This window comes from Crinia signifera, chromosome 9, assembly GCF_055691185.1.
Source record: "Crinia signifera chromosome 9, ASM5569118v1, whole genome shotgun sequence".
NCBI classification, from domain to species: domain Eukaryota; kingdom Metazoa; phylum Chordata; class Amphibia; order Anura; family Myobatrachidae; genus Crinia; species Crinia signifera.
Genome location: NC_139225.1, coordinates 123,344,119 through 123,358,490, shown reverse-complemented (window position 1 = coordinate 123,358,490; position 14,372 = coordinate 123,344,119). Strand labels below are relative to the sequence as shown.

The following is a 14,372-nucleotide window of genomic DNA, read 5'->3' as shown; positions in this document are numbered from 1 at the left end:
TCACTTTTTACAGTTGGGACTTATTACTTCACTTGTGATTCTGTATGGAGACCTGGAAAATGTGCATGGGGGGGGGGGGGGGGGTCCTGAGGACCGAAGGTGAGAACCATTGGTGTATGGGCTCTACCTGCTTACATGGTATTGGCTTCACCTCCTCCACTTCTCATACTAGGCCCCATGGGGCCCTTAATCCGACTTTGCCTCTACAGACTTGACCGTTCTTTTTTAGAATTTTCCGGTGTGATTTCATGAATATCAGCTATACTAAAATAAAAGGTGTCTTATTTTGTTATATTTTACTGTGTCCTGAACTGTGTTGAATACTCCTAGTATTGACCTCTTTATTTCCCTACCTTTTCTCTTATTTTTCTGTACCCTATTCTTTAAAACAATGTTTCAATAAAAACTGTTTATGATTTACATGTCCAGTAACTTTAAAAACTATTTTAAGAATGGGAGAGCTACGAGGGACATCTTGGGCAAATATCAGATTACTATTTGACAATATACTTATACTTGTAGCCCAGTGGTTCCCAAACTGTGCGCCGCGACTCCCCAGGGAGCACTGTGACAGGGGGTGCCACGGCGCCAGTACCCCTAGAGGCAGCCGCACGGCGAGTGAGAGCCGAGTGGGTGCCGGGAGAGATAGCCGAGGGGTGTCGTCAGTGAGTGGCAGGCAGTTGCTGTTAGCGTGTGCCAGGCGGGTCAAGGGTGCAGAAGTGAGCACTGGGAGCGGGCGGGGGATGTGCCTTTGAGGCAGTCTCCCTCAAGATTGCAGGAGCTGGGACATCAAGAGTCACTGCGTGAATGTGACGTGGACGGACTGAACTTCCGGCTCCCTGGAGGTGCATCTGTGGGATGATTGTTTCTGACGCTGAAGGCTGGTGAGTGGCAGAACATGTGACAGCTGGAGAGGGAGAGCGGGTCTGGGTGTGTTAAAAAGCCACACTGGGTTAGAGGGCAGTTGAGTTCTATAGTGGGGGGGGGGGATCTGGGTTTGTACAAACCACACTGGGTTAGGGGGCAGTTGAGGGCTATAGTAGGTAAAAGGGGTGTAGGGGGGTCACACTGGGTTAGGGTGAGTATAAGGACTCCACCTGCAGTCTGTTGGCTCGTATTGAACACTGGTTGAGGATTAGTGGGGACACTGGAGAGGAGGGTGTTAATGCCATAAAGAAAGTGCTATGGTAGTCACACTGAGTGCTGGGCTGTGTGCTAGGACCACACGAACGGACGGGAATCTGACCGTACGCACCGAGTTGGTGTATGTGGGTCAGATACCAACAATACAGTTGTGTTTGCAGCATATAGTCTAGTATTTTGTAATGGCCCATTTAGCCAGCAATGCTTCCAATTGAACCTGTGAAAAGAGTTTAATTAATCACTAATGATGACTAGAGGAGTGGATTGTATTGTGGTCAGCTGCGAGTGTTTAAGGTGCGGCCGTACTAATAGGGCGATCCGAAGGCCTGAACCATTGCCTTCCGAGAACTGAAACTTGCTTATGGACACCGAAGATTTCTGCCGTGTTGGTTCGCTTGCACTGGGTGTCCGGTCCAAATGCACGCCTACCACTGTTCATGCACTCCCACGTGTACACCCAGATTTACGCCCAGTTTTGCCCACTTTGAAACCAAGCCCTTGTGTACGCCCACATGACGCCCATATTACGCCCATATTTCCCGAGGAAGTTCGGTGCACATTTGTAAATGGTATTGGTGAGAACGAGTGCAAAGACACTGCGTTGCACATGCGCATTGCGATGCTTACGCATGGGCAGGTAGCTACAAATCGCCGTCCGAAAGAATTCGGAACGGACCGCACAAACCAGAATAAGGCCCTTAATATCCTTCATTAGTTGTAAGAATCTGGGATTATTTCTCAGGTTCCCTATGTCCTAAATCATGCTTTCAATGATCAAGTCTTCATTATTACCAGACTGCAGAATCACTACAAGGGGCCTATTTACCATAGGTGGTTAACCCTCTCTCTGTTTCTTCTGAGATTCTCCTCTTTTAACAAGTGCAAAGTCATTGCCAGCAAGTATAGACAATTCTTCCGGAGATGCGCACTAATCGTCAACGGCCACCAATTCGCTTACTTACTGAGTTTAATGGGCAGGGCCAGTGCACTATGACTTGATTTGCATTGAATCACATCATTTTAGCCAACGCCCAGAGAAATACGTTCCCAACCTTGTGTCCCCAGGCCTAGAGACATACATTCCCCTTCCCCACCGCCCCAGCCCCCAAGACATACATCCCCTACTCAGCCCCGGAGATATATATTCCTCTTCCCAACCTCTCCAGTCCTACAGACATACACTACCCACCTCCCACAAGATAAATATTGGTGCCCCCCCCCCCCCACACACACACACACAGCACCTTTATAAATATATGTATGCATGTGTGTAAGTATGTATGAGTGTATGTATGTTATTTTTAAAATAAAGAGTGTGTGATGTCTATGGTCCTACTAGGAGGGGAAGTCAGCCACAGAAGTGATATTGAAGGCTTTCAATAAACTGATTTAAATTTGCAGGGGAGGAGAGGTGCCCCCTTGGGAGTAGAAGCACGGCGGCAGATTACTCCATTGCCTCCCAGAGTTACGCCTCCAAAGAGACACACACTCCCCCTTCTTTCTAACTGAAACATATACTATCCCCCTCAGCCCCAGAGACATACACACCTCACCTTAACCCCTCAAGTCCCAAAGACTGGCGTCGCCATTGCCATCCCCTGCAAAGATGGGACCTGCCCCATCTGTACATAGAGCCAAAATACAAGGTTCACAGATACCAGTAAGCTGCAATAAGGTAATAAACAGGAAAGTGGAACAGTTCCGGAACTAGAGGAAAGCAATGGCCCTCTGTGGAATATTCCTGCTAAGTGAACCACTTCATTAATGATAACTCAACAGGGTAGGAGTAGGGGTAGTTCAAGGTTTTCATTAGGAAAATGTCATTGATGCAAGGGGTGGGGGAGAATCGAACATTAGCTGCTTTTGTAGCAAACATAATGGGGGAAATTTACTAAGATGTGTATTCTACTTCACATGTGATGTTGCTATGGGCAACCAATCAGAATCTACTTCTTAATTATTTAGCACCCTCTAAAAGATAGTAGACAGGATCTGATTGGTTGCCCATAGCAACATCACATGTGAAGTAGAATACACATCTTAGTAAATTTTCCCCAATGTGTCCTATAAAGGGATCTGTGCTAAACTGGGATCTGTTAAAATATGTAATAGAACCGTCAAGATTAAATCCTCCACCTCAAAGCACTGGAAGCAGATGACAAGACGGTTCCACAAAACACAGCAGATATTTCCAACTAGCCCACCACAATGCCAACACAACCAAGATGAACATAAACATTTTTAATAGGCTACAATATTAACATTACATCATCAAAGCATAGTGTTATACATAGCATTGATTGATATGCAGTTCCAGTCTATGTTTGAAGCATCAAACCCAGTCTTTGTTTTTTAGCTGTCTTCCTATATAGCATTATCTTATTTACAATACCTCTTTGGAGGGCAAATAATCAGTCTGTTACAGACACAGGCTCATAGACTGTCAGCAGGACGTGAAGGCTCTGGTGGAGGCTGTCACAGTGAAATAGAGCAGAGCGTAGCATGCTAAAGCTTCTATGTTCAATGTGGTATTTGAGATTGTGAGAAAATGTGCAGAATTGCCAATCAGTAATAGCAGTCTGTAGTAAATAAATCAATGTAAAAAATGTTTTACATCACCCCTGTTCCCTGCCTGCGTGCTGGGCAGTGAACAGGGGTCGCTTGTGATCCAGCACAAGTTAAGGACCACACGGGAAGGTCCCAGGTGGTTTACAGGTGATTGGCTGGGCATACACTGCTGTGAGAAATCGCTTGCCCTTCTGCTCCATGTGAGGTTTCTGTCCTCCCTGAGATCGCCTTAGCACTCCTGCTTTACGATTTGACAGGTGTACCGCTTAGCACCTAGTTTTCTATTTAGCATAAAACCGTATCTTCTTTGATTTGCATCTCCTCTAATTTCCCAGATTGCTCTTTTGTTTGGGTCACCACTAAACACATATCTCCATCTTTCTTCTGGTTGTCCAAAATGATTTCAATCTCCTCTTGTTTTTCAATTAGAAATCCTTTATCTTTGACCTGAGAAATGTCTACAATACACACATCTGCCTCAATTACAACATTACTCTGCAGCAAATCATCTTTCATTTTGTTCTGTTCTAAAGACAGATTTGTCTGGGCCTCCACTTTACACCCAAGACCTTTTTCCATGTTATTGATCTCTTGTTCCTGCATTCCTGCTATAAGTATTACTTCGATCTCTGTTCTTTCCACAGTTCCCTCTTTTCCAACGTCTTTTTTGCACTCTGTTCCAGCTTTTTCAGTCTCTTTCTTACAATCACTTCCCTCTGTCACCTCTTTTTTAATTTTATCCTCTTCTTTATCAGATTTATTCTTTGTCTTCCATTCCTTTTGAAGATTGTTGATACCACGCAGAAGTCCCATCTTGCTCTTTATGGAAGAATCCAGGTTAACTGTGCACTGGATGAGTCGCCTGGAGTCCTCAACAGTGAAAGGAAAGTCTTCAGAAAGGAACTTCATGAAGATCTCTGGATCTCCATCCAAGTCCAAAAGGTTCTTCAGCCCTGCTTTTAAGGAAAAAAGCTCAGTGCTATTTTCTTTAAAAACGTCAAAGAGGAGACAGTTGCTGAACCCTTCCTTAGAGCCTTGTTGCTCCTCATCCTCCAGACACTGAAGTATCCAACTTAGTCTGCATGGCCACTGATTGCAGAGAACAACCCAAGCTGCTACAGATTTAGAAGACATGTTGTTCCACTGTATTTTACTCAACATCATCAGGTGGACCATAACTGGGATTGCATTGACAATTCGTTTCATCTGACATATGCTGTCCGGAATGTATTCATTTAGAACTTCACGCTCACTACATAGAGCAAAAAAAGTTTCCCGAATGCAGTATCCTGGCGGACAAGGTGTGCACACCTCTGGTTCTTCATCATCTACTAACTCTTCTCTTAGCAGTTTTATAGACTCTGCAATACCTGTCTTGGTGCCTCTGTTGGCATCATTCCGGCAGGGCCAGTCAATGAGATCTTCTGTCCTTTCTACAGCCTTTCTCAGAAGTTGCAGCTTGGTTTTTTTGCCGAGAGCTGGCACAGAGAATGGCAAAGTAACAGTGCGGTTCAAGAACATGTAGCCATTGTCTGCCATACCTTTAAGTGAGCTTGCATTCTCCAGGCAAGTGACAATAATACTGGGGTCAACTACCAATATAGAAATAAACGGAGATTTCTGGTCAGACAACAAGGTATTTAAAGCATCCAGAACTCCAACCACTTTGTCTGATGCGCAAAGTTCCAGACTGGTGATCTGCAGCACCACTTTGATTTTTTGCTTTTGGAAAATCTCCATGTATTGTACCATTTGACTAATTAATTGAACCTCTTTTTTCACCTCATTCATGAAGCCCATTTGTGAGCTGAACTTCTCGCTATTAACTAGTCGTTCTATCTTCTGCTTTTGGCTGATGAAGATGCTTTTGCACAGCTTATATAGTGTCAATGTAATGCTTGAACCTGCCACGACTGTAGCCAAGCTACCAAAGACAGTTGAAACCCTCTCTTCCCCTTCATGGCTCTTGGAATAAATTGGCACCACTAATAGTATCAAACCAATAAGAAGCAAAACAATAATAACCACCAGAATGATACAAAAAGTCTTCTTAAAGGTCCACTCCTTGACATCTGATTCGGAGTCTAGATTTATTTTGGGTGCCGAACCTAGAACATTGAAGAGACTGAGTGGAAGAACTCCAAAGTGCCGTCGGATTTGTTCACAGAGTGTGGTGACTAAGCCTGCCCACAGACGGTCACTGCCTGCATACTGCCAAGCGCTAAAGTGGACAAATATGAATTGAATGCTTTTGCGTTTTAGATGTTGTTCGGTGATGACAGGACAATAGAAAAGGAGCCGCCAGAGAAGATGTAGGAAGCCCCATCCTACAGGTTTAATTGAAGGTTGTCCTAGAGTTGTTTCTTCCTTCTCTGTGACACGTGATGCTTCTTCTCTCATGCATTCTGCAATGTATAAAGAAAAAAAATTGAAATTATTGTTGATTTTGCAACATTTATTGCACCAGTTTTCATGACGCCAACAAAGGGTTTTAAGAACAAGTAGCTATGTTTTGGTGTGGTTCAAAAAGTCGACAGTGAAAAGGTTGACAATGCCTAGTTTGACCCCATAAAGTCAACATGCACATGGTTGACATTTAAAAAAAGGTTGATGCAATGAAAGGTCGATTCAAGCTTTTTATGTTTTTTTTGCATGTTATATTGTGGGTTTCAGCATATTATACCTCCAATTAGTGTACTGCATCTCCGCGCATGGCTTGCTTTACTCATTATGATTCCACACTGTACTCGGCACAGATGACTGTTCCCAATAGCAGTCCACGTGGATGGTACAGTATGAAAGACTGCAAAAAATTGACTGTTGAGCTATTGGTATCCGGTGGACAGTGTAATAGGTCGAATCATGAGAAATGTTGACATGGTCTAGGTTGACATTGACAAAAGGTTGACACAAGCAAAAGTTTGACATGTCAATGTCATGTTTTTTTTTTTTTTTTTAATGACTTACTTTACAATCTAAGTGGGCATAAAGGGAGAATATAATAGTGCCCGAAGCATGGCGAGCACTGCGAGTCATGCGAGGGGTGTGGTATACAGTGTCCATGTTGACAAATGCCACCTAAAAAAACCCTGTGAATAACGTGTGATGACCTATTTCTGTGTTGACCATTTCCATGTCAACCTCTTGCTAGAGTCAACCTTTTGTCAATGTTGACCTAGGCCATGTTGATCTTTTTGATGTGTCGAACAATAGTGGTCGACCTATTCACTGTCAATTTAGACACTATTGACTCAATATTTCCTAACTTGACCTTTTATATAGGATACACAATGGGGCCGGTTCACACCCACTCATAGCGGGCAAAATTCCCTGAAGGTGGAGGGTTTGCGCATGCACAAACCCCTGAAGCAAAAAGCTTTGGCAAATTTCACACTCGCTGGGCCATTCGCTGCAGAGGGGGCAGGCGGGGGCGGGCAGCTGATGTCACATGACGTCAGCACCCGCCCCCTTTTCGGTGATCTGTGGAGGAAATAAAAGTCAATTTAGACTCACTTTTATTTCCCAAGGGGAGAGAAATCATTCAGTGGTCAGCAATCTAATGATTTTTCTCCCCTTCGGCCGCATGTGAGGGGATGTGTTCTCGTACACATCCCCTTGCATGCTAACGAGGGGATGCGGGCAGCGCTGACTTGCGCTGTGAGTATATGCAGCCTAGCGAACAGGTCTGAATCAGGCTCAAAGTTTTATTCTGGTATGGTCTGAAATTGTCGCACATAAAGCGAAAACTAAAGGGATCCTTCCTGGCCCATTAACAAGGGTGCAGTTAAAAATGAAGCATTGCATCAAAGACACTGCAATATTTATATTTTGCATTTATGTAAACACATAACTAAAAACACAAAGGCACTCATTCTGGTTAATTTGCCCCCGTCATTGAAGATCTGCACATGTGCATAAAAGCACAAAGGGGGCGGGGGGGGGGGGTGTGTGGTTTGTGCAGGAGGCGTTTGCATGAAATGCTGGGCATCCACATGCGAACAGGGGCGGCCACCTGCCTTTTGGGGCGGGCAACGCTAATCTGAGTCGCCAGAGAGTGACTTAGCTTAGCGAGCGCTATATAAATCATGATTTCGGGTCCCCACGGAAGCCTACAAATGGTAGTGCTGCTGGGAAATTCGGCGAATAGTGGGGGCGGGCATTCATATGGGTGGGGGGCGGAGTAACATGGCTCGCAAAGCAGCGAACTAACGCTGCTTTGCGAGCCAACCAGAATGATGGCCAAAGTGTGCTTGAAATATACACCAATGCACTCAATGTATAATCTGTATTTAGGGCCTGATTCAGACGTGTTCACTAGACTGCATATATTCCCAGCCTAGTGAGCAGGTAAACTCGCCCAATGTCCCCCCATCGCCACCCGAATCCACTCAATAGCATGCGAGCGGACGTGTTCGCATACACATCCGCTCGCATGCAGCCTCACAGGAAAAAAATAAATGGTCGCTCACCATCAAATTATTTTTTTACTTTTTTACTAAAAGTCCATCTAGACTGACTTTTATCCTGGCTGCAGATGGCTGAATTCCGGGCGGTTGCTGACGTTATGTGATATCAGCTTCTTGACCCAAGCAGGCATTGACACGCCTGAGTTCGCAGGGGTACGCCCAGTGTTTCTATGGGTGTTCCCTATGTTTTTGTGGGCACGCCCATGAAACACTGGGTGGCCCCCTGCCCGTCCATCCTGGAACAAATGCCCCAGCGAGTGTGAAGCTCTCCAAAGTCCTTCGCTTTGGGGATTTGCACATGCGCATATTTGTGCATGAGCAAACCCCAAACATCGGACAGGGGAGCGAATTCAGCCCGCAGTGAGCAGGTCTGAATCGCCCCCATAATGCAGTGCATACTTGGACTAGATCTACAGCTGTAGCAGAACTACAAGTCCCAGGATGTCCTGACACAGTTTTGCTATTAGTGAATGCTAAAATTGGGGCAGGGCATGCTGGGATGTGTAGTTTCCCAACAGATGGAATGACACAGGTTGGCCAGGCCTGGTCTACAATATCATTCCCTGTAAAGAGTAAAAGTATTTGAGACATTAAAAATCATAAACTAGCGCTACAGATTTCAGGGCCAGCTGCATGCTGGGTATTAATTGCTAGATTATAGTGGGAGAAATCACTGACCAGGGAATAACCGTATGTACAGTATATAATATACATTATTTATGAATAACAATTAATAAATTCATATCAAGATTGAACTTACTTATTATACGATCCAGTAACATGTAAACCCTACCCCCGAATGGGGCATATAAACCAACAGTAACCGGTGTGGCCACCTGGCATAATGATTTAGACAGGCAGGCACAATAGATGTCATCTTCTGTCTCCTTCCCTGTAGGAAAAAACATGGGTGACAAAAATTACTAAGGTTTCAATTTACTGGCAGGAACAGGGGCCATCTTAACCCTTTGGGTGCCAACGTTGCTGTGAGAGGTCCTCAAAATATCCGCTAAAAATGCCAGTGTCGCTCACAGCGACTGTTCTATTAGTATAAATAAATACAAATACAGACAAGTGACTTATTTGAAGTTTAGTTAAATATTGCAACCAAAAATCGAACAGGCGCTGACCGCTGTGAGCGACTCTGTGGCATTTTTTGCGGATATTTTGAGGATCTCTCACAGCAATGTTGGCACTCGAAGGGTTCATGTATAGGCAAACTGGGCATCTGCCCAGGGCCCCACAATTCTATGGGCCTCTGGGCAGGAGCGGATGGTTGTTGCACAACCAGAGAGCATTGTCTTCCTGCCCTCAGCCTGCAGTCAGACAGTGAAGAGCTGTCAGCATGTTGATTGGTGATGACTAGAGCTATCCACCAATCAGGGCACTGACAGCCATTCACTGTATGGAAGCCTGTAGAGAGAAGGCATGGAACTGCAGGTTCCCATGAATGGATGTGTAGGGCCCCCCGTGCTTTGCTATTCGCTACTTTGCTGTTAAGATGGTCCTGGGCAGGACTGCTCATCTTCATCTATACTGTTTCCTGGTAATTTTATACAAATATACTGATGTCTGTCACTTGCAACTAACATATTTTATGCTGCATTAAAAGTATATGGAAGGTAAGGAGGTCAATCCTATTAACGGCAAAGGGAGTGATGTGCTGTTGCCATGGTAATTTAATGCCAGCAATGTCACCTGATCTAACACCCTTCTCCAATTCAGTCTGACCTTGCACTGAAATGCTATATTCCTGGACTTCCCTACCAGTGGCAATTACAGAGGTGGGACTCCAGCACAGTCCAAAATTCAAAGAGGGGGGGTCACAGCAACTGCCAGTGAGTCCAGGACGGTGATGTTTGAGGTGCACGGATGTTCTACCATTGATATTTTCCACTGATGGTTAAAGACCATAGACTATTGGTGGTAGAACCATCAATGGACAACCCTGGGATATGGAAGAATAGTACAGGTGCACTGGCACCTCTATAATATATACACCGTGAGACGCTGAAGGGCCTCACACAGCTCGTGTGTATACGTCTGGGAAAATTGTGCTGGTGCCATTTTCCTGGTGATTTCTCTATCGCCCAAGTGCAGCTACTGCACAAGCTTGAATTGATGCAGGGTGTGTGGTGTGGAAACCCCCCCCCCCCCCCCCCCCAGCATGCATCATAGATACGCCACTGCTGCTGTTAGATACCTTTTGTTATCATTGTGTCCCAGAATTGGCTGCAGCATTATCTTCAATGTACTGTTGAATTCATCACTGTGAAACAAGATTAAACATTAATATTGAGAATCTTGTATTTTTACTTTATAATCTTGTCACAACACAGTATTCATTGCAACAAGTATAACAAATAACTTCATAGTATAATAAGCAACACTGATGCAGAGCAGAAACAGCTATTTAAGGTACACAGGCTTAGCTGGGATGCGGAACAGAGCTTGCTATTCAGGGTACACCGGGTTAAGCTGGTATGTTGAGCAGAACCAGCCATTCCAGTTACACAGATTTAAGTTGGGATGCAAAGCAGAATCAAATATTCAGGATACACATGTTTAAACTGGGAAATGGAGCAAAACCAGCTATTCAGGATACACAGCTTTAAACTATGATATGGAGAAGAATGATGCTGAACAGTGACTGGCAACTTGATAGTGTGGTTTTGCCCTTTTATACGCTAAGGTGAATGTTGATTGGTGGAAGCGGTCAGGTGTTCACTAGGCCAGTCTGGGATTTGTCTTTGACAATATCACTACACTGGGAAGAGAAGTCCATTGTTACTATGATACACAATATTACTTGCATGTAACATAAGCATTCCCTCTGTGGATAACGGCAAAAGCCTGCCTGCAGTCGCAGTGGTAAAACACGATGCCAGGAACTACCAATAGATGCTGTGGTACTTGTATAAGTTATACAAACTACATGTTGATCTTTTCATACAGGGTATATCATAATACACACATGGCAGGTTTCCCATATGTGGGTCTTGCAATGGTGGATAGTCAATAGAAGGTATCGGGAGTATTCCCGGTGGGCCGTTGCACCTGTAGGGCGCCTTTGGCCAGGAGAGGGTGACAGACTGGTGGTGTGGGTGTGTTCAGGGTAGAAGACAGCAGGCTATCGATGTGGGTGTGTAAGGGGGCCACTTTTAGAAATCTTTACAGACCCACTTTAAATTCCCTATCTGCCCATGACACCTGGGAACAGACTTCCAGAATTTATGCTTTGGGTCATTGGGCCTTATTTTGGTTCATTCTTTCTGACAAAATCCTTCTTAGATGGACAAAACCATGTGCACTGCAGGTGGGGCAGGTGTTACTTGTGCAGAGAGAATTAGATTTGGGTGGGGTTTTACTTCAAAGTGAGATCTATATTGCAGTGTAAAAATAAAGCAGTCAGTATTTTCCCTGCACAGAAACAAAATTACTCACCCAAATCTAATTCTCTCTGCACATGTTACATCTGCCCCCCCCCCCCCCCCCTGCAGTGCACATGGTTTTGTCCATCTAAGAAGGATTTTGTCAGAAAGAATGAACCAAAATAAGGCCCATTGTATGGGTCATTTCCGGTATGTAACCAATACATGGAGCTGGAGGTTATTTTAGGACCCTACTGTTAGGTTTTGCGTCACCTCTTCTAGGAGTAACCTATTTTACCCAGGGTATTCCAATGTAGTACACCTAAGACGACTCGTCTGGTACCATTCGTGAGTGAAATATATAACTCTCTCATCTGGCGCTATTGGTCAGCTGACTGGTTATGGTTTTACCCACTATAACATCTATCTGATTGTCTACCTACAAGTGCCCTGGACAGTTTATTTTTCTTGCCGCAGTATATATATTTATTAACAGTCTATAATGAAGAAATCGAATTGGTGCAAGATTTTATCTTCCTTGGTTCCAAGATCGACCGTACGGGCGAATCGGGTCCTGAAATCAAACACCGAATTGCACTTGGCTGCACTGCTATGCAAGGAATGACAAAGATATGGAAGAGCAACGACATCAGCCTTGCAACAAAAATATGACTGGTCAATGCAACCATCTTTCCTATTGTTAACTACGCATGTGAAACCTGGACACTCAAAAAAGCAGATTGCAGCAAAATACACAATTGAATTATGGTGTTGGAGGAGGATGTTACGTGTACCATGGACAGCAAGGAACACAAACAAGGACATCCTGGAGCGTGTTAAACCAAACTCATCACTGGAAGGGAAGATCACCAAGTAACGGCTTTCATACTTCGGCCATGTCATGCGAGCCAACCCCTTAGAAACAACAATAATGCTCGGTCTCACAAGCGGGTCAAGAAAAAGGGGACGTCAATGTACACAATGGTTGGACATTGTCAAAATGGACGCTAACATGCAAATGAAGGACTTGAAAGAAACAACAAGAGACAGAATGACCTGGCGAACATTGATCCGTTGGGTGTCCAAAGATCACCACCTGGCTTGTGAATTTTGATTTCAGATTCCCCAAATGTTTGGAAGCGATGTGGGGTATTAACAATTTCCCGCATAACATGGGAAAGGCACCCAGCCAGAGAGCGTCCAGACCTCCATACCAGCAGAGACATACACCTCAATGGTAAGAAGGAGTCTTTGATATGGTGGAGCATGACAATAGGTAGACACACTACACCAGGCACTCTGGTGGGCTCATCATGCTCACAGGTGTAGTGCTGCTTATGCACACAATGCCATCCGGAGCAGCACACAATGCCTGTGCTCTATCACACTGGAACACTCCTTCCCCTCATGGCCTGCACTCCCTTCCTCTGCAGTCTGACCTGTATCACATACTAACCCAGACTTCGGCCTGAGCTCTATCACACTGAAGCACTCCCTCACCCTGTGGCCTGCCTTCTATCACACTGGCGCGCTCCCTAACTCTCCCCACACAGCCTAATTCTGACTCTCCCCGCTAGGGCCTAACCCTAACCCCTGTACCCTGCTACATAACCCTAACCACCCTGTCCAGCAAACTAACCCTATCACCCCCTTCTACGTGCCTAACCCTCCCCACAGCCTAACCATAAACTCCCCCTCCCCTTAAGGTCTCTTGACACGTGCACACACACACAAGTTCACAAGGAAAATACACACAGAAGTTGAAATGAAAAACACACACACACACACACACACACACACACACCACTCACTATTACCTTACTTACTGTCTGGGTGGCCCTGGAAGTGCTGCAGCCTCTTCTCTTCTTCTAGGTGCAGCAGCAGCAGCATGAGTCCCATTAGCTCTGCCCCGTCAATTCCAACATAGCTCTGCCCCATTGAGTCCCGCGTTGCTTCGCCGCTGCACAGTGCAGACTAGATGTGTGCCAGCAGATGTGCCCACAGAGCAGATGCGCTGTGGGCAAGGCACCACTGGCACACACCTAGTTACGGCCCTGTGTGCAGCCAATAGGTAATATCTTCTGCTTCTCTGTACTATGGGTCTAATTATTATAATTTGTACATAAACCCAATGGTTTACATACAGATATGATGGTTGCAAGGTCAGGGCAAACACAAGATCCGTTCTGCGCATGTGAAGATTGGGTTTTGTAATGTCGCTTGCAGTCCCCTCTCAGCCACATGGTTGACATGTTGTGGTATTTGGGGTAACGGAGCGTGGGTGGTACCCAACACTGTTCGTCAAAATAGTGGTGTCTCTACCCCCATTTAAAAATAATATTATTATTTTCATCATCATCAACATACTGTAACAACTAAATGAAATGATCCAAACCTCTATGTACTTGCAGAAATTTTCATGGCAAATAAATCTGATCTATCGGGAAGTCTTGTCGAATTCTGGTGTTTTGTAAGTGTACAAAAAAGTACATATATGATGAGATGAAAACCTTTAAAACTGCTTAAAATTTGATTTACATTTGCGTGTTTATGTTACAGGTTAAATATCCCTTATCCAAAATGCACGTGACCACAAGCATTTCTGATTAGGGATTTTTGCGGATTTCTGAATATTTTTTTTTCATACTTACCCGGTCCCCTGGTGGTGCCCCAATGTCCTGGTGTCCCCTGGAGTCCATGGCGGTCATCGGAATCCTCTTCAGCTGCATCCCCGGTCCCAAGAAGGAATTGCCGTAGACACCGGGGGATGAGGTAAGTATGATAAATGGTGCAGGGTTATATATGGATAAAGGCAGACTCAACC

General features: G+C 44.9%; 1 protein-coding gene across 1 annotated transcript; it reads right to left on the bottom strand.

Moving 5' to 3' along the window:
* Positions 1-3,976: 3,976 nt before the first annotated feature.
* NKPD1 (NTPase KAP family P-loop domain containing 1) lies at positions 3,977-13,486 on the bottom strand. Its single transcript, XM_083160759.1, has 3 exons — positions 13,375-13,486; positions 8,938-9,069; positions 3,977-6,116 (listed from the first exon to the last, which is right to left on the bottom strand). The coding sequence occupies exons 1-3, from the start codon at positions 13,484-13,486 to the stop codon at positions 3,997-3,999; spliced, it is 2,364 nt and encodes a 787-aa protein (XP_083016885.1). The 3' UTR covers positions 3,977-3,996.
* Between the last annotated feature and the right edge of the window lie 886 nt (positions 13,487-14,372).